Here is a 26109-nt window from a genome sequence, read left to right as displayed (position 1 = left end):
ACGCCTTTCAAGCGCAGAGGCCCGGGCCTGATTCTTGAACACTGCAGCACACTCCCTCCCAGGGGCCTCTGCCCTGGGTGTTCCCCCTGGCTGGAAAGCTCGCCCTCAGGCTGCCTGGCTTATTCCCTCACCTCCTCTACCTTTTCAAATAACCTCCTGCCCACCAGCCCTGACCCCCTTCTCTATTTTATTTTTCTCACAGGACTTACCATTATCAGACACGCTATGAAGCCATTAAAGCTAAGGAGACCATAGCCATTAAAGCTAAGGAGACTTAAAGTGAAATCTAGAAAAAGTTTCCCCTATTTACTTTAAAAGGCAGTTCCCCTGTGCTAATACTGTCGCCAACATGGGTCATACACTCCGTGTGTCGTTCCTTAAACCTGAAAACATGTCGAGGCAGAATGAACTAGACGGCTTCCAGCACGGTCTCTGGGCTGTTCCTTTCTCACAGCAATGGTGAGGAAACACTGTAGGTTCTGGGTAGCTAGTGTCTGGAGGGTTACAGCTTTCCGAGGGTTACTGACCACCCATCTGAAAACCACTTTTTTATTTGAGTCTGGGGGATACATGTCATGGAAGTGGGAAATGTGGTGGTACCAAGACTGAGAAGCAAAGCCTGCTCCATCCTGGGCATTGATGGCCACAGTTCGACGGGGCCCCCATAAATGGAAATAGTCCCATGAAAAAGAGTGGGAGTGGGGTGAAGGGCAGGGGTGAAGCAGGATTGTTTGTTGCCTTGCGACTACGTGATAGGCCTGTCGACTCTTTTCACAAACTATTTAGTTCAGTTTTCACAGTAACGCCTTCACCCAACTGCCAGCCACTTACAGATAAGGAAACCAAAGCTCAGGCAGACTTAGCAGTCAGCCAGCCACGTGACACAAGCAGCTGTAGGCGGCACCAGGGCCAAACTCAGGCCACCTCAGGCAGGGCTGCCGGACACCACAGGCTGTACGCCATGTTCCCAGAGAGCCCTGCTTCCAGGGGCGCTGGTTCAGCTCACTGGCGCTAAGAAAAGCTGTTGAATGGGCCGTTCATACTCTGTCACCCAATTCCTGCGAGGACTTAGCATGTCTAACTCTCTGTGACCCCGTCCCTGCTACGTGCTGGTAACTCCCTTACCTGTGGACATAAAAAATGGGATGCGGAACTTTCCACTCAACACCCGGGCCCGCAGATTCTGCAGTGTGCTCCCATCAAAGGGCAGGGCACCACACACAAGCACATAGAGGACGACTCCAAGGCTCTGCATCCCAAACAGAGAGTACACACAATTAATTGCATCAGAGGAAACAAAAGAGGCCATTATAGTATGTGTATGAAGATGGTGGTGAGTCATGCACAAGATGATGGAACAAACTTTTTCTTCTTTCTTTGCAAGAAATAATATGAGGCATTGTCAAGGCCAGGCCAATCATCTTTGGATAGTTAACATTCTTCTTTGCATCCAGACATTAATTTGGGGTAACATATCTAGAATTTCTCTCCGCACTCAGCCTTGAGGGAGAAGGCAAGTGGCAATGACAGAAAGAATCTCTGTTCTTGGCAAGGGCACCCACCCAAGCTTGCTCTTAGGCTTTTTTTTTTTTTTGCAGATGCAAAAGGGGGATTTTGACATCTGCAGCTCGCCTCGGTCCGTAAGACAAGAGCTGGAGGAAAGACTGTGCGAGGAACTGGGAACTCAAAGCACAGGGGTCGAGGTCTCGATTCGTGTGCAGGCTTCGTGGTTCCCCAGGGTGACAGCGGCTGTTCCCAGTGAAGGAGAACCACCAGCCGGGGGGCTCGGGGAGGGCAGTACTTACCCAGATGTCCACTTTGGGCCCGTCATACTCCTTTCCCTCGAAGAGCTCGGGCGCCGCGTAGGGGGGGCTGCCGCACCACGTCTTCAGCAGCTGCCCGGGAGTGAACAGGTTACTGAAGCCAAAATCTAGAAAGACACATGGACACAACTCACGTTATTAGCTTCTAGTCACCGAATAAAGGCGCATTGAATGTGAGGATCCAATGGGAAGAGGGACCATTTAGAAATCCTCCAACCAGCCACTGGAACTCGACACACTGGTGAAAGGGAGCTGCAGACGCCAAAGACCCCGGCTAGCTGAAGGACATGCAACAGGCCTGCGTGAGCAGAACCAGCGCTGCTGCCCTCAGAAAGCTGCACGAAGGCGGCCGACACGCCTATTGCCTTCAGAACAAAAGTGACATCGGGAAGTGACTGATGTTAAGGCCGCGTCAGAATCAGTGACACCTGTAAACCCACTCACCTGGAGCCAGACTCTTCCTATTATTTTTACTTCTTATGACAAACACATTTATGAACACTAGAAACACACAGACTTGAAAATTTAGATAAAAGTGATGCTATTATCATTAAGGTGGCTTATTCAAAAGTAAGATTAGGCAACTTATTTACACATTGAAACAGGAACATTTGCTGTTGAACTCCAAGGCCCTTTGTGCTTCAGCGTCCCCCCTACTTCTCTTCCCCTTCCGCGGTTTTAGGAGCCGATGGGAGACAGGAGAGGTGAGACGCGGAGTAGAATGCTCAGGAAATGAGCAAAGATGGCAGGCCAAAGGACAGAGAGCCACTGACTTCTGAATACTTTTGTGTATATATTTACAAGAACGACTCTTCTGGGAGCCAGCCTACTCTCCCCAGCCCTAGGCCTACCACATTCCCTGAGGTAATAGCGCCTGAAAATGCCCAGCGCCTCCCTACTCCCCCCTCTGCAGTCTTACTCCCCTGGACAAGCCCGTCTCCACATGCTCGTTTTATTCCTTTCTTCCTTCCACAGCACGTGTGTTCTTGTAAGGCCTGTGCTGATTTTGTCTCTCTCTCCTCGCTAAGGCTGCCTCTTCTGGTCCCATAGCTTCCATTATCATTTGTTTGGTAGAAATTCTTGAAGTTTCTATCTCTGGTCCTGGTACTCTCTTAGATTCCTGATATGAACCTCTAATACACCTGGGAAGAAAGAGCTCCTACTCACCACCTTCCAAAAACCAATCTGTTCTCCTCCTCACGTTCCCATGAATGTTCGTTGATGGCACTGCCATCCCAGCTCCGGGGAGCCTGGAGTCTCCCTTCTCCCTCCGAACTGTAATAAAACTTTTGGTTTTATTACAGTTTATACTTCTACCACGGAGTGTCCTGAATCCATGTCCATTCCTACCAGCTCAGCTCACACTCGTGTTCTCTCTGACCGAGGCTTACGCATGGCTCACTACCATCAATTCATTTCCCTCTAGGCCACCCATTCACAGTGCGGGGACAGTCACGTAAATCATGTTGTGTCAACTCCTCACTCAAAAACACAGGGGGCTGCTGTCTGCTCACAAAAGAGTCTAACCCTCGCCTTATTCTTCAAGCCCCGTCCACCTTTCCAACTTCTCCTGGCCATTCAAGTATGGCTAGACTACTCACATCCTGTGTTCATGTGCCTTCCTTTGGCTACTTCCTCTCTGTGCCATGCCTTTTGCTTTATTTCCTACATTTGAAAGATCTCGCATTTCCAAGGCCCAGTCAAATATTACTTCCTGTATGAAGCCTTAACTGATTTCCATCACAGAAGACTGTGTCAGTGATTTCCTCCTCTGTGCTTCCATAGTCCTTCGTTATACCTCCAGGTCCCAATTACTCTGCCTTATCTTATGCTTAGTTGTATTATGTGTTTATGCCCCTCCAATAGTGAGTAAATGGGGGGATGACAGCTGGATTTACCCGTTTCCATGCAGTGCTTTCACACACAGCAGGACTCAAGAAAGGGTCACTGAACGAAATGGCAATAAAAACAGGCCAAGCCTCCTGTCACTTTCTGGCTCCCAGAGCCTTCTCATCCTTATAAAGGCAGCCAGCCAGCCACTGGCTAGAGTCTCTACCTCTTAGCCCTCCCGCCTACAGTTCTAAAATTAACGTAATGATCACAGGGGGCTTAGAGGTCAGAGCCACCATTAGAAACATTTATAGCTACTCCCATAAGAAATCAAATATTCTCTTTCATCAATGGGAAATAAATACCACTTCTGCTAATTCTTCCTTGACCTCCCACAGGAGATATCGTCCACCTTCTCTGTACTCCCCTACTACTTTGTATTTCTCCCCTATTCTGGTTATTTCCACCTATATATATCCTATTGTTCTAGCTCCTGAAAAACACACACTCTCTCTAGTTCCTTAAGAATACCTTAAGAATAATCTCACTCTCTCCAATTACCCAGTATAACAGTGTTTATTTTATTTTTAAAGATTTTATTCATTTGACAGACAGAGATCACAAGTAGGCAGAGAGACAGGCAGAGAGAGAGGAAGAAGCAGGCTCCCTGCGGAGCAGAGAGCCCGATGTGGGGCTCGATCCCAGGACCCTGAGATCATGACCTGAGCCGAAGGCAGAGGCTTAGCCCACTGAGCCACCCAGCGCCCCACTAGTGTTTAAACACAACAGGGTCCTACTAAATGTCAACTACGAATGCAACTGCACTTATAGCTCTACCAACCAACCTACAACTTTTGAAACCCAGTATCTTTAATTTACTAAAGTCTGCATGCGCTGAACCCTGTTAATATTTCTCCTGTGAGACTGAGGACAGGTTGTTAAAAATCCTAACAAATGAGATTCAGCAAAGCAGATGTCTTTGAGAATTTTCTTGAAAGAGGACCCTTAGTTGTTTTGTTTTGTTTTAATTGGCTTGTGTACTTCTTCCTCAGGTCCTCTTCCGCGGCTGGCCCTCCTCTGTTCCACGTGGAAGAGACGTGGAGATGGCGTCTGTCATAACAAAAGCACGCTGACGTTGGTGGGACTGCTTAGCAAAGTCCAGAGGAGAGAATCATGGAGTATTTTGTATTTTGAATGGACAACACGACAAGCGAACCAATTAAGTAAAAGCAGTAGGTTTTAAATTTTCCCAATAAACAGCTTTAAAATATACAGGACGTTTCTCATTTCGAACCATGGATACTCTACCTACAATTAGCAACCATTTAACCCGTTTAGTCTGCTGGGGAAGGGAAGGCACAGATTTAATGACATGAGCGTGTTTATTCCAGCTAGCAAACAGGAAATCTTTACAAAGGAAACACTCTCAAAGGGAACCATTTCCAGTGGAGGCTACAAGCTTAGATTGCTATGAGGCGTTAAGATGGGAAATGACCACCCAAGAATGAATGATGCACTCCAGGTCCAACAACTGCTGGCATCCACATCTGGGGAAGCACCTGCTTCGGCGGTGCGTCGCAACCCGGGGGGCTCGCTCAACAGCTACACTGATGATCAACAGCAAGATTTCAGCAAGATTCAACAACAACCGCCCCCCGCCCCGCCACACACACACCTGCTTGCCCTTGTTTCCTAGTACACACCAATCAGAAATCCTCTAGTCTCTCAAACCTGTCAAGGGGTCCCCCGTAACCACACCACATGTTGTTCCCACTCCTAACTGCACATTTATGCAAAATCCGCCTCTCCTTGCCTGCTAGGACACTTCCTCTTTTCCCATTAAAGCCAGCTTCCTCCGATGAGTGATCCTGGGGTATCCCAGTTCATTCTTTAATGTACCAAACCTCACGGAATACGACACCCCTCCCCCCCTCGCTTCAACACAGATCACTATAACTTCACAGCTTCACAGAGAGCGACTACGGCCCCACCTTCCCCGCTAGTGCCTCCTCCCAGGGCTTCACATGTGACCTCAGAATGGCTGTGTGTCTTGTGGGGTACAGCTCTGGCCAGCCCACTGTCCATTCGCCGATAATGTAACTTACTTTCTGAAAATTTAAGTGACTGATGTGGGGAAACCTCAAGTTATTAACATACTAAGTCCGGAACTCATTTTGAAAGTTTAGTTCCTTCTAATCCACACTCCAGGGACTGAACCACTGGAACGGGAAGCACACCTCCTCCTTACTCTTCTGGCTGCTTACCTTCGAGGGGCATTTTAAGAAGACTGGAAGGAAAAAATGAAAGCAGCTGAAACGCAAACCAATCTGTTTTGGGTTCTGTTGGTAGTTTCGAGAAGTAACTCCCCACTGCTGGGTTGTTGTGGAGGCGGGAAGGGGCAGGTGGGGACACACTCTCCCCCTTGCCCCACACATGGCCTGTTTTTACTCAGACTGTTCTTCTCTAGCCTCACTGAGATAAATGTCATATTCCATAAAAGGACCCAGTTAAGATGTACTGTTCAGTGGCTTTTAATATTTTCATAGAGTTGTACAACCATTACCTCAATTTATTTTAGAACATTTTCATCACCCAAAAAGAACCCTGTACCCATCAGCAGTCAATCTTCATTTCTCCCCCAACTCTCCCACCAATGAGTGCAGCCCCAAGCCATCACTAATCAGCTTTCTGTCTCCACGGATCTGCTTACGCTGGACATTTTTTATAAAAGGGATCATACAATACGTGACTCTGTGTCTGGCTTCTGTTTCTTAGCATAATGCTCTCAAAGCTCATCCATGCGTTATCATCAATCAATCAGTGCTTTGCTCTTTTCTTCACCACCGAGTGATATTCCATGGCATGGCTATACTATGTTTTATTTATCCACTCACCAGTTGATAATTTCCACTATTCAGTACCATGAATAATGTTGCTATGAGCATTCTTATATGTTTTTTGTGAGTGTATGTTTTCATTTCTTAGGGTTGTGTGTGTGTGTGTGTGTGTGTGTGTATATATATATATATATATATGGTGACTTATACCATATGTATATATATCTATCCTTACGGGTGTGTGTGTGTGTGTCTCATATGGTATGGTAACTCCATGATTAAATTCTTGAGGAACTGACCAAACTTTTATCCAAAGTGGCTGCCACATTTTACATTTCTACCAACAATGTACAAGTGTTCCAATTTCTCCACATCCTTGCCAATACTTATTACTGCCATTTTCTTTTTAATTACAACCATCCTGTGGGGGTATGTGGTATCTCACTGTGATTTTGGTTTGCATTTTCCTGTTGACTAATCATGTTATGCATTGTTTCATGTGCTTACTGACCATTCATAGATGTTCTTTGGATAAATGTCTATCCAAGTCCTTTGCACATTGTTAAATTGGGTTGTCTTTTTATTACTGAGTTGTAAGAGTTATTCTCTATATTCTCTGGATGCAAGTCCATTGATACGATTTGCATATTTTCTCCCACTCTCTTAATGGTGTCCTTTGGTGCACAAAAGTTTTTAATTTGGATGAAGTCCAGTTTATCTGACCTTTTCTAAGGTCACTTATGCTTTTGGTGTCATATCGGAGAAACCACTGCCTAACCCAAGGTTGTAAAGATTCATCCCTGTATTTTCTTCTAGAAATGGTTATTTTCAGCAATGCAATGAGCACCAGAGAATCCACCACCCAAGTAAAAAACTATTATCTTGATAATTACTTACGTTGAATCATAAACACCCTCATCCCACCCCCTTCTCTCCCAATCACTGATTTTCATCCTGTCTGTACACAGAATCACCAGTGCAGTTTTAGAAATGTTGAGGGATCACAAACCTCGCCTCAGCCCTACTGGATCTCCTGGACATACTTTACACATCGGAATATAAACAAACAAACAAAAAGGAACTCTTTCTGAAGCAGTTTGAGGACCACGCTTAATGGCACTGTGGCTTTTAGAGCGGACAGGTGAGGCACTAAAATTAACCTGAAAGCAAGACGAGATTAGAGGTGAGGTGAACAGGAAGGCTTGTGATAACGCAGAAGTAATGAAAATGAGAAAGACAGTTCAAAAAATATTTTGAAAAAACTGGACAGGAATTGAAGACAGATTGAACACACAGATAAAAAGGAGGCGAAAACAGACAGTATGACCATGCACATCTGGGTAGCGTGGGCACATGGAAGTCTAGACAGTAGTAGTTGGTTTTGGAAGAAAAAAATATATATTTTTGTTCTATCCTGAGTTAAAGGAGGTGAGAAGAAATTCAAGTTAGATTTTCTGAGGAACTAAGTCATAGTATTGAATGGGTAAAAATTTTTTGGAAGAATAAGTGCAGAAAAGAGGAGGGCTGGGAGTTAAGGCTTAGAAGGTACTCCTAAGTACTTCCTACTCTATGGGTACAGGAAGAGAAAGAGGATGCAGCCAAAAGCAGAGAGAAAGATCATTACGACGAGGAAGCTAAGGCAGGAGAAAAGCACGTGAAAGAAGGAAAGGGTGGTTCGTAGTAATATATGATGTCACCCAAGTAGTTTGTGACCTGCGTCTTTCGTACAGACGAAAACTATGGTGAGATTGTTACTCGAGATCAGAAACGGCATCATTTCCCCTCAGAATTTCTATTTGTTTTAATGAAATGTGAAGTTGTACAGACATAATCCAGATTCATTCCGAATCACCTAGATGTCATACTGTGAGCACAGTAAGGCACTTCTTACCAAGTCTGATGACAAATGATGGTTCTCAACTATTAGGGAATTCATTGAAGGTACCTAGAAAGGAGCCACCCGGCCATGGAGCCAAGTGGCACAATCCTGGACAAAGTCTGGTATCTGACGTGACCTAGAACCAGACCCGTCTGGTCTCGCTCAGAGCAGCACTTTCCCCATTTATGCCGTACTCTCGACCATACAGAATAAAGTAAGAAGACATTTGTAAAGGACACTCTGTTGAAAGCTGGGTGACAGTGGCATGTTACTTATCACCTCATTAAGAGGAGCATTATTTTTGTTTTATGCCTGGGAAAGTGAGGCTTGTTAAGTAACACGCCCATATTTGAAGTTTTAAAAAAAATTTCCAAGAACAAGGCCAAGCCCATAATGCCAGCCTGGGTGCCCTCAAATCCCACACCCACAACTGTGCTTTCAGCATCTTATGTAGGTTTACATTGAGGTAAATGTACAACCCATAACTCTTTTCACACAACTTCCAAATTCCTTAGTTATTACATTTTGTTTTTCATTTTATTCTTGACTCTCAATGCTTCATTCTGCTTATGTAATTCCCAAAGTCATACTGTGCTTGAGGCATACTGCATGTTTCTTTAAAAACAGTACTTTGGAAAGAATTGTAAGACCTATATATCACTGAGAAAAGGCCGAATTTTTCAACACATGGCATAGGAACAGCTGGTTTTCCATGTGGAACAAAAATTAAATAGGACACCTTCCTCACACTAAGCCTCAAATCAATTCCAGGTGGATCACAGACTCAAGGCAAAAGGTAAAACTACTAAATTTTAAAAAATAAAGTGAATATCTGTAATGCCTCAGCAGATGGAAGGATTTTCTAAATAAAAAAAAAACACTAATCATAAAGAAAAAAGTGGTAATTTGGTTACATCAAAATTATACTAAAATATCTATTCATTGAAAGATGTTTTAAAAAGAGCAAAATGAAAGGGGCGTCTGGGTGGCTCAGTCAGTTGAGCGTCTGACTCTCGGTTTCAGCTCCAGTCATGATCTCAGGGTCGTGAGATCAAGGCCCACATCAGGCTCCACACTTAGTTCAGAATCTGCTGGGGATTCTCTCTCCCTCTCCCTCTGTCCCGTTTTTGGCTCACATGATCATGCTCACTAAAATAAATAAACAAATAAAATCTTTTTTAAAAAAAAAAGTAAAATGAGCAAGCATAAAATGAAATAAAACATTTGTAACCCATACAATAAAAGACTCATATCCTTACTAGTGAAACAAAAAACAAAAACTATGAATCAGTAAGAAAGACAACCCACCAGAAAAATGCGCAAAAGACTTATTTAAACACACTTCACAAAAAAAGGCCAAAAGATGTGGGAAAGAGTTCAAACTCGTTATTAGAAAAATTAAAACAGTAAAACCTATCCACACAGTCACCCACACACCTACCAGACTGTGAAACTTACAAACAGTAAAACTTACAAATAATAGCCAGGGTGTGCAGGAATAGACATGCGCACGCACACCTGACACCAGTCCGGCATTACAGGCTAAAGCCAGAGACAGACATAATGTACGACCCAGCAACTTTGCTCCTTGACTAACACTCCTGAATGCTTGAGACTGCACAAGGATAAACGCTGAAGAATGTTCACGCAACTATTGGTATGAGCTCCAAATTGAAAGCAACGCAAATATACGTTACTAGATATAATGGAAAAAGGACTTGTGGTATATTCGTATCATGAAATACAATAAAGAAATAAAAGTGAATAAATCACGGCCATATAGATATGGAGAAATCTCACAAACACACTGTTGTGTAAAGTAAAGCACAAACTAATATATTTGGTATGATTCCATTCATACATAGTCAAGAACAGGCAAACTACAAGAAGGATGAGCCCACTGCACATTCTCTCTAATAAATACGGTACCTTGTGGACCACAAGTGGTAAAACACAGGAATCCAGACAGCTCTTAGAGCAAGGATGAGGTAGGGATGGGGGGTGGTGCAGTCTGGGCTGATGAAATTATCTAATTCTTGCTCCTAGTGGTAACTGCACAGGTGTTTGCTTTAGAGTATACTTTCATTAAATATACATATATGATTAATGCACAATTCTGTCTACTTATATTGTATTTCACTATAAGCAAAGAAAAAAATGAGAAGAGCATAGGATCTTTTTTTCTTCCCTATTTCTATTTTTCTTGCCATTCAGGGCAGTTTCACTGGGATCTAAGCTCCATCATCATCAGGGCTCAGAGGAATAGAGATTAGGCTGTTTTTCCTCACCACTGATTTCTTACCACCTAGAACAGCATCTGGCAAAAGACAAGGCATTCAATATTTTACAAATGATTCACTGATTAACCAAGATCAGAGAGGGAGGGAGAAAAAGAGGAAAAGAGAGAGAAGGTTAAAAAAAGAAATAAATGCTTGAGAGCTCAGAGCAGCGTTTTGTGAACAGTTAAGAGGCCAGGAACTAGAGCTACTCATTAAAAACAGAGAGCTCAATGACGTTTTTGTTGAAGACAACCAGAATCCTAAATGAAGGACTGTAAACTATGAAGACTTTATATACAATGATAACATTTACAGTTGTAGTCAAATACAATTTAAAAGGAATAAATATTTTAATGATCTATATAATCACTTCAGAAGTGTGAGCAATAAATTTCTGTTATTCATATGCCACTTGGGCTGTGGTATTTTGTTACTGCAGCCAGAATGGACTAAGACACATTACTTATAAATAATTTAAAAATCCATTTTTTTTCTATAATGTTACTATCTTCCCTAATTTAAGATGAGCTGCTAACAAAGAACATCATTGAGGAGATTCAGATCTCTCTTCTTTTCCTTTAATACGACCAACCTCAGGTAAACAGGTTTATTAATAAAACTAGCAAACCAAAAAGAAAGGAAGAAAGAAAGAAAGAAAGAAACTAACTAACTTGGATGGCCAGAAGAAAGAGGAGAAAGGGGAAAAAAAAAAACCCAAAAAACAAAACACTCAGATAGTAAAACAGACAAAATTGGATAACTGAGAGTTGACATAATTTTGGCAAATCTTTCAATTAAATAATCTTAACTCTCCCCTAACTTTAGAACATATTTTATTTTCTAACTATTACCTTTTGATTATTCAAATCCCATAAGTAATGAGCCAGAGAATAGACAGAGCCTAACAATTTCTTAAAACCACAGTCACTTTGTATTTAATAACTTTTTTTAGTTTTCTAGAATTAACATCATCCTAAGGAATACTGGGGTACTCTATTTCCTCAACTCATGTCAACCTGGGATCATTCTAGTTCAGGGACACAAGTCAAATAACTACACTATCATAAGCTCGAGTTTAGCTCACGTGGCTCAGGAAGAACACTACCAGACCAGACACTGGTGCAACATACAGGAAAAAAATGAAGAGAGGCAACTTCAATAGAAGTAAACTATAAGAATAAAAAAATAACAGAAACTTAAGGCAAAGAAGAGACTAGAGTCGATGTATATTCAAAAAGTTAAATATATACTTTATAGTTTCAAAGTGTACTTATGAAGTCAAAGAAAGGCCTGAAGCCCTATAAAGAATTTCTGTGTTCCATTTTTTTCAAGTGCACATGAAACATTGTCCAGGACAGATCACATGTTAGACCACAAAACAAATTTCAATAAATTTAAGAAGACTGAAATCATATCAAACATCTTTTCCAATCACAACAGTATAAAAGCAGAAATCAATTTCAAGAAAAGAACAGGAAGAAACAAACATACATGGAAGCTGAACAACAGGCTCCTAAACAGCCAATGGGTCAAAAAAGAAATCAAAGAGGAAATAAAATAATACCTGGAGACAAATGAAAATGGAAACACATGCGATCATAATCTTTGGGATGCAGCAAAAGCACTTAGGAGAGAAATTTTATAGTGATACAGGTCTAACGCAAGAATCAAGAAAAATCTCAAGTAAACAATCTAACTTTACACCTAAAAGAACAAGAACAAGAACAAGAACAAGAACACACAAAGCCCAAACTTAGTAGAAGGAAGGAAATAACAAAGATCACAGCAGAAGTAAATGAAATAGAAATCAAAATATATAGAAAAGATCAATGAAAACAAGATCTGGTTCTTTGAAAAGATAAATAAAACTGATGTACCTTCAGATAGACTAACCAGGAAAAAGAGGACTCAAATAAATAATATCAGAAATGAAAGAGAAGTAACAACCAACGCCACAGAAATACCAAAGATTATAAGAGACTACTACAAAAAATTACATGCGAACAAATTAGACAACCTATAATAAATGAATAAATTAGTAGAAACATATAATCTTCCAAGAATGAGCCAGGAAGAAACAAACAAACAAAAAAATATGAACAGATCAACTACTAGTAATTATACTGAATCAGTAATCAAAAACTCCCAACAAACATAAGTCCAGGACCAGATGGCTTCACAGATGAAATCTACAAAACATCTGAAGAATTAATACCTATTCTTCTCAAACTATTCCATAAAATAGCAAAGGAAGGAATGCTTCTGAATTTATTCTATGAGGCCTGCCATTACCCTGATACCAAAACCAGAAGATGATACTACAAAATAAAAAAACTATAAACAAATGTCTCTGATTAACACAGATGTAAAAATTCTCAACAAAATTTTAGCAAAGTATATTGAAAAATACATTAAAAGGATCATTCAACTTGATCAAGTGGGATTCATCCCAGGGATGCATGGATGGTTTAGTATATGTGCTGCCGAAGCGAGCATGAATGGATGGTTTAATATATACAAATCAACCAACAATATATACCACGTTAACAAAATGCAGGTTAAAAATCAATATGGTCATCTCAATAGATATAGAAAATAATTTCACAAAGTTCAACATCCATTCATTATAAAAACTCTCAACAAAGACAGTATGGAAGGGACATATCTCAACATAATAAGGGCTGTCTATGACTAATCCACAGCTAACATCACATTCAATGGTGATAAGCTGAAAGCTTTTCTTCTAAGATCAGGAATGAGAGACAAGGATGTCCATTCTCACCACTTTCGTTCAGAAAAGTACTGAATATCCTAGCCACAGCAATCAGACAAGAAAGAGAAACAAGAGGCGTCCAAAGTGGTAAGGAAGAAGTTGGACTGGCACTATCTGGAGATGACAAGATGCTCTCTAGAAAAAACCCTGAAGACTCCACCAAGAAACCACTAGAACTAGTAAATGAATTTGGTAAAGTTGTAGGATACAAAATCAACATAGAGAAATCTATTGTTTCTATAGACTAATAATAGCAGAAAGAGTAATTAAGAAAACAATCCCATATACAATTGCATCAAAAAGAATAAAACACCTAAGAATAAATTTAACCAAGGAGATCAAATTTCTGTACTCTTAAAACTGTAAGACATTAATGAGAGAAATGAAAGAGGACAAAAATAAATGCAAAGCTCTATCAGCTGACAGACTGAAAGAATTAGTATTGTTAAAATGCCCATACTACCCAAGCAATCTACAGATTCAGTGTACTCCCTGTCAAAATACCAACAGTATTTTTCACAGAACTAGAACAAAATATCCTCAAATGTGTATGGAACCACAAAACACCCTGAATAGCCAAAACAATCTTGAGAAAGAGATATCTAAAAGAGAAAGAGATATCCCAGATATCTAACTATATCAAAAAGCTATAGTAACCAAAACAGTAATGGTACTGGCACCAAAAACCTCCATAGAGATGAATGGAGCAGAATAGAGAGTCCAGAAATAAGCCCATACTTACATGGTCAATTAATCTATGATAAAGAAAGCAAGAACACAATGAGGAAAAGACCATTTCTTCAATAAATGGTGCTAGGCAAACCAAATAGCTACATGTAAAAGAATGAAACTGGACCACTTTTCTAAACCATGCACACACAAAAAAAACCCCTCAAAATGGACCAAAGACCTACCTGTGAGAACTGAAACCATAAAAATCCTAAAAGAAAACCACAGGCCGTAAATTCAAGAACAGCCACCTTAGTGATATTTTCCTGGATATGTCTTCCCAAGCAAAGAAACAAAAGCAAAAGGGACTACATCAAACAAAAAGGCTTTTGCAGAGTGAAGGAAACCATCAACAAAATGAAAAGGCAACCCTACTGAATGGGAAAAGACATTGATAAGTGAGATGTCCAAGAAGGGATTAATATCCAAAATATATAACCAACTCACATAACTCAACACCAAAACCCCTAAGTAATCTAATTAAAAACAGGCAGAGGACCCGAATAGACACTTTCCAAAAAGAAGAAGAAAAAAAAAAAAAACACAGATCGCCAACACATGAAAAGATGTTCACCATCACTAATCATCAGGGAAATGCAAATCAAAACCACAGTGAGATATCATCTTACACAAGTCAGATACAACAAGTGCTGGCAAGGATGTGGAGAAAAGGGAACCCTTGTGCATGGTTAATGGGAATGTAAACCAATACAGCTAACTCTGGAAAACAGTATGGAGGCTCCTCAAAAAACTAAAAATAGAAAAACCATATGATCTAGGAATTCCACTTTTAGGTATTCACACAAAGAAAAAGAAAACAGTAATTCAAAAAGATCCATGTACCCCTATGTTTATTGCAGCATTATTTACAATAGCCAAGATATGGAAACAGCCCAAGTCTCCATCAATGGATGAATGGATCAAGAAGAAGATACATACTGTGGAATATTACTCAGCCATTAAAAAAAAGAATGAAATCTTGCCATTCGTGACAACATAGATGGACCTAGAGGGTATCAAGCTAAGCGAAATAAGTCAGACAGAAAAACACAAATACCATACAATTTCAGTCACATGAGGCATCTGAAAACCAAAGCAAATGAACAAATGACAACGAAACATGAAACGTACCCGTCAATGTAGAGAACTGGTGGTTGTCAGCCAGGAGGGGGCTGGAGAAGCGGGTGAAACAGGTGAAGGGGTTTAAGAGGTACAAACTTCCAATTATAAGATAAGTAAGTCACAGGGATGAAAAATCCAATGTAGGGAATACAGTCAGTGGGATTATAACTTTGTATGGTCACAGGGTAACTACACATATGGTGGTGAACATTCTGTAATAGTTCCAGAAAATTCTCAGGTACGAAGATGCCCATCAAGATCCCTTATGTCCCCGACTGTTCATTGGCAACAGGAAAGACTTACGATCTACAGATTCGACATTAAGATGATGAATGTTCTAAAAAGTTCCCCAAAAAAACAGCAGCAGAAACCGGTTAAGACGGATACTCCTACCCACACAACAGAAGCCATATGGGTGGGGTGGTTCTCTTCATGTGGCCTATGGTCATTTATTTCTGCCCTCACAAGTGGCTCCTAAAGTAATTTGTTAAGTCTCCTTCCAGCCCCCAACACTCCTCTTGGTTACCATTTGTCTGCAGGCTGAAACGGTATATTCTATCCCCTTCTCATAATACAGAGCAACAGACTTTAATTTGAACCACATGTCTGTCTTCGAGGGATGTTTAAATACGAGAACTTTACTATCAATTTTGAGACTTGAAATTCTTTGTTCTAGGCAAGATCAGGAGCCTGGGGCTGTATAGGACAGAGATATCATATCCCTAGAAGTAAGCATATCATCAACTGGGTATGTCTGTGTGGTAAGGGAAAACAGGAAAGAATGAATGGCACTAATTTAAAAATCAGGACGGCCTGCAAGAGGAAATTTTCTTATTTGGTCCCCCACTTCAGAGCAACACCCTTGACTTCGTTTTTGGCTGACCAGGAAGCAATGCAAAGCAGATGTAAACAATTTAGGCACAGCCTACAACCAGTTCTAGTGTTCACAATGTCTGTTAAGCTAACACAGCACAGCTAAAATAGACAGCCAACCCCTCCAAGGGTAACTTGTACTCCCCTTCCTCGCCGTTGTAAGTAAACAGCTCAGAAGTAGGGGGCAGAGGAACAAAGTAAAGTGGGAAAATATTTGTTTATCCTAAATAAACAATCTCACCAGAAGACACGATGACCAGATTCTCCATGTTTTAAAACCTGAAAGCTTCTGAGGACTCATCACCCTAATTCCTCACTTGCAATTATAGACAAAGACTAAGAAAAGAAATAATTTGGGCCCTTGATTAATTTCCCAGTGGACTCAGGGGAGGGGAGGAGTGAAGGAGACAAGCTGTCAGTAGTCTTGCTACAAATGACTCAAAGAACCAAACACCCCAGAAAGCGCACTACATAAACAGGATTTAGAGGGCTGTACGGACTGTGAAAATGGAACATGACACAGACAAGGAACTAATCTTGCTTTTCCTACACAGTACCACTAGCCTAGAAATCATGTGACCCAACAGTGTTATTTGGAATTGTGCAAAACAACAGTCAACTGTGTGAGTCTCGGAATTACGGTAGTGAGGATGGATGAGTTTCAAAGTTCCCAGGAGTCACAATATTAGTTCAGTCTTAAAAATGGGTCTTGGGAAGTCCTCAGTGTTTAGCAATCACTCCAACCCCTGGCTGAACTTCCTGACTAGGAGCTAGTGGAGAAGTAATGCCAAAAACTACTGACTCACAGCCTGAGCATTTATACACGAGAGAAATTCCTTCACCAGGGATGGGGTGGGGAGGGGGGTAGGGGGCGCGGTGTGGGTAAGAATCAAGTAATCAGCTCTCCTTTTTGGTCGTGGAAGGAGGATATTTGGTTTAGTTTAAGAAACGAGGGCAGGTCAGAATTAGAGGAGGAGAGGGTAATGGGCATGGTACTGACAGACTGTGTCCACCTCCTACGTATTAGAGAAGTAGTATAGTACCTTGTTGCACGTGCTGCTATGACATCATACATGGGACTGCTCCACATCTGTCACTTAATCTTACCAGACCTGACCCTCCCCAATTTCTAGCACTATGTATTTATAAAGCATAATACCATCTCTGTGGAAGGTGAACGTTTAAAAATAAAAATGCTGGTCCTGCATTACACTGGCATTTTCAAAGAGTGACTTATGAATTTCCCCCTAAAGCTCTAAAATGCCTCAGCAGTTAGGATCACTGAACTCAGCTATTTTCAAATGAGGTAATAAACCAATCCCTTCCACTCTATTACAGATAGCACTACCTCAACCCTTCTCATTTTTCTCACAAAAAACAAAATCTCTCCCCAACATGGGATCTTCTCATCAAACTCAGTACTGAGAAGACATATAAAGGAAAGGGCTGTAATGAGAAGCTTTCTGCAAGACCTGCAAACAGTATTCATTGGAATTCTTGAATACATTAAATATCTGCTATTATAGTCGTAATTCTAAATCCTATCACTTAGAACAATGAAAGTCCAATCCTTCAATCAGTTAAGTTTCCAATATTGACAGATGAGCATTCTATACAAAATTTGAGTGTGCTTCTGATTCATCATGATCCATAAGAAGCACCCCTTAAATACACAACAGAAACTAAAGATACCAAATGAGAATACAGTATCTAGGTACAGTAGTAATGTTTCCCAAATTAAAAATGAAGACATATGGTCTAATAAGTAGAAGCCTACTTTTGGAGAAAGGAGATACGACTATCACAGAAGAAGTTATAAGGTATCACTGAGAAATTAAAAACAGGTAAGAGTATACCCTCTTAAGTTAAAGCTTACAGAATAAACATAACTTTTTTTTCCCAAAGATTTTATTTATATATTTGACAGACAGAGATCACTAGTAGGCAGAGAGGCAGGGGGGTGGTGGGAAGCAGGCTCCCCGCTGAGCAGAGAACCCAATGCAGGGCTCAATCCCAAGACCCTGGAACCATGACCTGAGCCGAAGGCAGAGGCCTTAACCCACCGAGACACCTAGGTGCCCCCAAAATAAACATAATTTAAATGAGAGGAAACACAAAAACAAATAACCCGCCTAAAAGGTAATGTGCAAATATGGTCACCAGAGTAGGGTACTCCCCAAGTTTCTGAGGGACCACTAATGAGTTCTTGGACCAGTGTGAACAAAAGACACATAGCCCTCACCTCGCAGAGCAGTCAGTCCAGTGGGGGGGGGGGGGCAGGGCACACATGACATAATTATGTGTATAACTATATAATTAGAAGCAAGGAATGAGTTTCAGGGGAAAGTTCAGGGACAACTGGCATATGACAGAAAAGAGAGGCTTTCCTGAAGAAGAGTCTGTTAAGAGTTTAGAGACTCTCTCAATTTGATCAAAAACAAACAAACAAAAACATCGCTCCACCCACAAAGTTATATTTGGACTAGAATATAAAGAAAACTAACTGGCTTAACCATACAAATACCTAGTATTTTCCAACTTTTCTGACTCACAAACTCCTTTCAAAGGAATATATTACCTTAAAAAGAATCCCAGGGAAAAAATTTAAAAAATAATTTTGTCATTTTTGTATAACTAATGATAAAGAAGTAACTAACTTTAAGAAAGGTATTTTATCCTACACTAGCACATTATTAAAACCTGATTCAAAAATTCTTTGCAAGTTATATTTGTATTTTCTAACAAATCATCAACAAAATGAAAAGTTAACCTACTGAATGGGAGAAAATATTTTAAATCACATATCTGGTAATATATATCTAAAATATATAAAGAACTCATACAACTCAATAGCAAAAACAATAAGAAACAGTAGACTAAAAAATCAAATAGAAAATATGAATAGACATTCTTCCAAAGAAGACACACAGTTGGCCAACAGGTACATGAAAACATGCTCAACATCACCTATCACCAGAGATGCACATCAAAACCACAATGAGATATCACTTCACACTTGTTAGAATGGCTAGTACCAACAAGACAAGAAATAACAGGTGTTGGCGAGGATGTAAAGGGAACCTTGTAAGCAACTGGCGAGAATGTCAACTGGTGCAGCCACCATGGAAAACAGTATGGAGGTTCCTCAAAAGATTCAAAACAGAACTAACATATGATCCCACAGCAAGTCCACTTCTCCGTATCAATCTGAAACGATGAGAACCCTAATTCAAAAAGATATATGTTCGCCCATGTTCATTGCTGCATTATTTTTAATAGCCAAGGAAACAACCTAAGTGTATGTCAATGAGTGAATAAAGGAACACACGCACATATGCACACACGCATGTGCGTGTGCCTGTGTATAACAGAATATCACTCAGCCATAAGAAGAATGAAATCTTGCCATTCAAAACAATAGGGATGGACCTGGAGAGTACTATGCTAAGTGCGTAAATCAGACAGAGAAAGACAAACACTTTATGATTACACTTACATGTGGAATCTTTCAAAAACAACAAGCTCATAGATACAGAGAAGGGACTGGTGGTTGCCAAAGGCAGCTATGGGGGTGGGTGAGATGGGCAAAGGTGGTCAAGAGTACCAACTTCCACTTATAAAAAAAAATCACGAGGACGTAATGTACAACACGGTGACAACAGTAATACTGTACTGCATATTTGAAAGTTGCTAAGAAAGTGGATCTTAGAAGTCCTCACCACAAGAAAAAAAATTTTTTTGCAATTACGTAAATGATGGGTGTTAGCTAGATTTATTGTGGTGATCATTTCACAGTACATATAAGTACTGAATCATTATGTGGTACACCTAAGACAAATATGTTATAGGTTAAGCATACCTAGGTTTAAAAAAAAATGATAAATGTTATTTAAGAAAAAAAATTCCCATTTTATATGTGACTCACTAATTTATTTAAATTAAAAGTGCTGGGGCAACTGGGTGGCTCAGTCGGCTGGGTATCTGCCTTTGGCTCAGGTCATGATCCCAGGGTTCTCAGATTGGGCTCTCTGCTCAGCGGGGAGCCTGTTTCTCCTTCTCCCTGCCTGCTCCCCCTACTTGTGCGCACACGCGCTCTCTCTCTGTCAAATAAATAAATAAAAGCTTTTGAAAAATTAATTAATTAAAAGTGCTAATTACAAATTGTTCTGTCATATTTAGCTAGAAGCCACATACATATTGAGATTATAATGTCTGAAATAGCCAAAACCTCTTCGTGAGCTGGTATTTGAAATGCTTAAATTTTTTAACCCGAAGAACAAACTTGTTTATCTGAATTATTTTCATGTTTTAGTTTAAAGCAGCAAAATGGGTAAGCAGGTTTAGTACTTCTGTGCAAATAAAACATTATGAACAGGGATTGTCTTTATTCCTAATAAAGCAAATTGGATGCTGTGTCTCTGCATGTGTGTGTACATGTCTGTGTCTGTGTGTCTAAATTTGTGGGTTTTGAAGTCGTGGAAAGACCGTGATGTGCTAGATAAGAACAGTGATCAAATGAAGGCAATTCATGAATTGGGTGAAGTTGGTCTTCAAGCACTGCTGAATTGCCATTTTTATTTTTATTAACGCAATTTTGACATCAGTGCCCCTTATGCGTTACCTTGTCCAGTGGTCCACTATAGCTATATGTGAATTGAACAAAAAATGATGAACTACACGGTCAAAACCACCGTGGTGATTGAGGACTTCACCGAGACAGCCGACTGAATGTGTTACAAGCCTGCTCATTAGCTCCCTGCTGGCAGGCAGACTCCCTGGATTTACTCTCACAGGGTCTCAAACTAATCCATTGAAGGAGGTGGGGTAGGGAGAGGTGGGGAGGCCTAAATCATCACTTGACTTACTGACTTCTAACTATCCCCCAAACAAATGATCTGCAATTAACAAAAAAGTTTGTGTAAAAGAAGCCTACAGTTGGAGAAGAAATTCTTTAATTCTCAAGTTTCTCGAACTACCTCAGGCATAATGCTGCGGTGTGCCAAGAGTTATGTGAAAATGAAGGCTAAAGAAAACACATATTTCTGGAACATTAATTTTTTTCTATGTTAAATAAAGCTAACTAATCTTAGTATTAGAACAAATGTAGTATGTCGAGAGTACAACACGTGCATGAACTTAAAAATAAAGCATGTGATTTAAAAGGTGAACCATTCCAGACTAGCTCATCAATCCCACACTTGCCCTCACCCTGTGTGAGTTTGTCCCCCTCTGTGTTAGGGAAACCACAGTGGGAGAACCCGAGAAGCAATGCTTCTGTACCGGGAGCATAGCTATTGGGAGTGAGGGCCTGTAAACAGAACATTTTCTTGATCTCAGCAGGATGCACTCACTTTTCAAGATCATTAAGACCCTACTTATCACCTAGAACCATGACTATGACTGACAAAAATATGTTCATTTGAATTTTAACTCTAGAATTTTTTCACACAAAATAAATCAACTGCGTATACCAAAAAATGCCTTCTAAACGAAGGTGCGTTCATTTTCCGTTTGTAAAGCTCCAGCCTGTGGAACAGGATGCAGAAGAGATCACTTTCAAACTGTATTTTCCCAAGGGTCCACATACATGAAAGTTGTTAGCACCTTCTAGTTGTCGGTCACACAGCATTTCTGGGGGAGAGCAACACTGTGGCGTCATGATTCCCAGGCTCTGTGATGACATGAATTCAGGGAAGTGACATGGCCTCTCTCTGGGTCTCAATTTATTACCTGCCAGCCAGGGAGGTACACAGGATAACCTGAATAAAGGTGTTATGATTATGACATTAAAATATTTTTTTTAAAGATTTTATTTATTTATTTGACAGACAGAGATCACAAGTAGGCAGAGAGGCAGACAGAGAGGAGAGAGGAGGAAGCAGGCTCCCCGCTGAGCAGAGAGCCGGATGCAGGGCTGGATCTCAGGACCCTGGGATCATGACCCGAGACAAAGGCAGAGGCTTTAACCCACTGAGCCATACAGGTGCCCCAATGACATAAAATTTGTGACTGATGTGACTGATGTGATGCATATTCATAACCACCTTCTTTGGGCTGTCAGGGACATTCTCAGCTACCACACTGGGGAAGGGTTCTCAGAAACCCTCGCCACCTTTCTTCCCTCTACCATGGTGTCTCAGCATCTTCCTCCTGAAGGTGAAAGGTCAGTGGATTTGTAGAATGTTTTAGTTTCCCACTTTTAAAAAATGAAACAGTCTAGATCTCACCGCATTAAGGTCAAAAATTTCCACAGTACCTTAGATCCATGCACTCTGGAAATTCTTTCCAAAACACTGGCTTTGCTGTAGTTGTACTTCAGATCTCTGCTGTCTCCTGACTGCCAACTAAAACAATAACACCGGAGTGGAAACTATCTCATGGAGACCATTCTGGGAGCCGACATTTAGAAAGAAAAGTTTCCAACTTCCTTAGGTTAAAAAAAAAATAATAACTTTCCACAATTTTCAAAACATTCTCATAACGTCTGAGTATTTCAGATAAGTCTGCTTCAGGGACTAAGCCAACTACATTTAGGTCTTTTCTGAGGCAGTCTTTTATAAATATAGACATTTCTCTACTTCATCTTTGGGGACAGGAATTAAAATTGCTTTCAAATAGCATTAAACACAAGACAACACCATTTCCTTTGATAGCTTAATACACTCCATCAATAAGAATTTCTGATTTCTCAATTTCTCCACAATCTGTGACTGGCAGTTCCCTCTTCCCAGCCCAGATATTTGATTGGTTATCCACCTCCAGAAAGCCTTTGTTTTTTCTCTCTCTCTCTCTTATTTCTTGCCCTCGTCTTCCTTTCCAAGTCTACTATGACCACCTTTATGTAGGATTTGGCCATTCCGCAGCCTCTTCACTGACCTTCCCATTTGCTCTCCTGCCAGTTCCGCCTGTTCCCACTTTTTCCTTGTTCATTCTGAATCTGACCCATCAAGCCTGGTATTCCAACAATTTCACCATCGAGTATAAATACATACCTATCTCTCTTACCTTCTCAGGCATGACTTCCCTGCTTGAACCTTCCCCCCAGGCCAAGCTGCTTTCAACCTTTTCTGCAAATATGCCGCGTTACTACTGCTGCCCATACTTCTCCAACTCAGCTTCCCACTGCAACCAAAATAAACTCCCAAATCCTCACTGCGGGCCTAAGGCTCCACAGGGAACCAGTGCCTGCCAGTTCTCTTACCCCATCTCCTTCCAAATGCCCCTTAGTTATCATCTCCTTATGCCACCTTTTCTCCTGCCCTGTCAGATACCCTGCATTTACGTCTCTCAGGCCTTTGCATTGCTCTTGCTTCTGCTGGGCAGGCTCGGACTATCCTGGTTAAAAGCATTCTCTCTCCCACGAGTCATTCTATCACATTTTCGGTGTTATCGTTTCCATAGTCCTTACGAGGGCTTCTGTGTTTTTGTGTTCACTGTTGGTCTCCCCCAGCAGAACGTTCGTTCCAAGGGACAACCTGACCTGCCACTGTAACCCCAGAGCGTGGCTCAAGGGCCTGCACATTGCAGATGCTTTCCCAACATGTGCAGACTGACTAATCCTACTGGAATTCTCTCTCTTCCTATACCTACACCTTAAAGAATCCTATTCGTCCTTTAGACTCGCCTCAAATGTTGTGTCCTCAGTAGGGTATTTACGTGCTTCATCACCACTGTCTAAAGTTCAGATCAACAGAGTGCTGAGCACCTCCTACCGAACAAGCATGGCCTTGGCCATGGGCATGAGACACTAAGCAGGATACGGTTAGTGTCCCTGTGGCATTCACAGTCTGATGGAACTTTACAAACTAAAGTGGTTTCTTCATCCTCTGAACTTCTGTGGTAATTAGACTATATAATTAATGTGATAATGAATCATGGCGTGCCTTGTAACATCTCCTCTATTGTAGCAAAGTATAATTTGGTCGCTGTGGAACACACTGTCCCCCAGCGGTGCGGGCTATATGCGGAGACAGCCATGCTGTGCCTCCCTCACCTCCATTTGCTCCTCTGGGGACCCTCATGTGTCTGAGACATGAAAAATAAAGGGTTAGAGGCCAAGAATCCTATTCTTTCCTGGAGCCAGACTCTACATGAACAAGATGTGCATGAGCCCTCTTTATAAGGAATTCAGTGTTCTGGAAAGTTAAAGGTGTGTATTTTGGAGGCTCTAATTAGGTTTTCTAAATAAGCTATGTGTACAATGCCAAATATGATGAAATTAAATAATGTATGTGAAAATGCTTTGTAAAGAGCTTCACACACACACACACACACACACACACACACACACACACAATTTTGGTGCTATTTAACTTTCCAAAGGTCTAAGCATTTGCTGCCCAAATAGACTATAAAATTCTTTAGGGCAGGAGTCATGTCTTACACTTCTGTTCTCTCTCCCATGACACCTGAGCAAAGAGCCTTTGTTAACAATAGATACATTTTTGGATGACCACTACACAGTTTTAGTTCTAGACTTGGTAACTTTGCCTTTCAGAAATACAGTTCTTTATTCTGAAAACCATCAATGTTTATTCTGGATTACTAAGAACAGAAACATCTTTCAAATAATCCTACAGAAGACAGGTTTGTTACTGCCATTCTAAAATCAAAAGGAAAACCAAGCTATTCTTCTGGGCTTCATTCTCTGTAGAAATAGCACTGGAACAAAAATTCAGAGGCAAGAATTTAAGCATGAAGACTCCTACTTAAACCACTGCATCTTTTAATATCTGTAAAGGAAATGTACCTGTCACGTCTAGGGAACACACACTCCCTTGAGGAAGGCTAGCATGGGCTTTTCTAATGACCAGATTGTTACTGTATGGGGCGTTAAATGTAAACTGCCCCATTAATTCATTTAAAAAGTAAAAATGAATCAGTGTAAACACAAACATTCCCAAGACACCTTATTCATCGTCTACGTTTGAACGGGACACCTTATTCATCGTCTATGTTTGAACAGGATGCACTTTTCATCAAAACCATTTCGGTAAAAACCAAACCAAATCAAGCAAAACAATCATTTAGGTTAACACTGGCATAAGGAAAACATGAATTTCTTAAATTTCCTAAACTGAATTTCTACTAATTCTACGTTAATTTGACACTAACATATGATGATTCTAGAAATGAGGTGTTTAAGCCTACCAATATTTTAAATAAAACAACAAAACTCTTTTCTTTTTCATGTGTTATTTTCATGTCTAACAGTTTCCTTCTTACTGAGATTTAATAATAACTTATCAAAAGACCACTGAAAAGATTAGAAATCCTGAAGTTACTTTTAGCTTTTAGAATAAAAAGTTGATTTTCATTAGTTATCTGACCTTATTCTGTCAGAGCTATCCATTCCTCCTCTCCAAAATTAGTTATGCCGTGGTCAGCTTCAACTAGACATGATTCTCCCACTGACCCACTAAGTTCAAAGAAGACCTGGCATATGAGAATGGGAATTCTACCTAATTTATGTGTAAGAAGGGGAGTTCCGGCAATGATTGAGGAAACTGAGGACAGGAGTCCCCCATACCCGCAGGAGATACGTTCCAAGACCCCCAGTGCATGTTTGAACAGTACGAACCCTAGATGCACTCTATTTTTCCCTTTATACACACACCTATGATAAAGTTTAATTGATGAATGAGGCATAGTAAGAGACCAACAATAACAAATAATAAAATAGAACAATTATAACAATGTACTGTGATGAAAGTTATGCACATATGGCTCTCACTCTCTCAAAATATCTTATCGTGGGGCACCTGGGTGGCTCAGTGGGTTAAGCCTCTGCCTTCAGCTCAGGTCATCATCTCAGGGTCCTGGGATTGAGCCCCGCATTGGGCTCTCTGCTCAGCAGGGAGCCTGCTTCCCCCTCTCTCTCTCTGTCTGCCTCTCTGCCTACTTGTGACCTCTGTCTGTCAAATAAATAAATTTAGAAAAAAAAAAGATATCGTATCGTCACCTT

At 40.8% G+C, this 26109-nt stretch overlaps 1 protein-coding gene across 7 annotated transcripts in view; it reads right to left on the bottom strand.

The window, feature by feature from the left end:
* SIK3 (SIK family kinase 3) overlaps positions 1 to 26109 on the bottom strand; it is a 245714-nt gene that overhangs the window by 47938 nt on the left and 171667 nt on the right. For all 7 annotated transcript variants that reach the window (XM_045080504.1, XM_013054888.2, XM_013054890.2 and 4 more), the window contains exons 5-6: positions 1806 to 1930; positions 1126 to 1249 (exon numbers count right to left, since the gene is read on the bottom strand). In XM_045080504.1, coding sequence (XP_044936439.1) covers positions 1126 to 1249; positions 1806 to 1930 — 249 coding nt within the window. The remainder of the gene's footprint in view (positions 1 to 1125; positions 1250 to 1805; positions 1931 to 26109) is intronic.

Source organism: Mustela putorius, unplaced genomic scaffold, assembly GCF_011764305.1.
Source record: "Mustela putorius furo isolate JIRA1106 unplaced genomic scaffold, ASM1176430v1.1 tig00000460_pilon_pilon_pilon, whole genome shotgun sequence".
Classification (NCBI taxonomy): Eukaryota; Metazoa; Chordata; class Mammalia; order Carnivora; family Mustelidae; genus Mustela; species Mustela putorius.
Note: the sequence above shows the minus strand (reverse complement) of the source record. Positions and strands in the feature narration are given on the sequence as shown.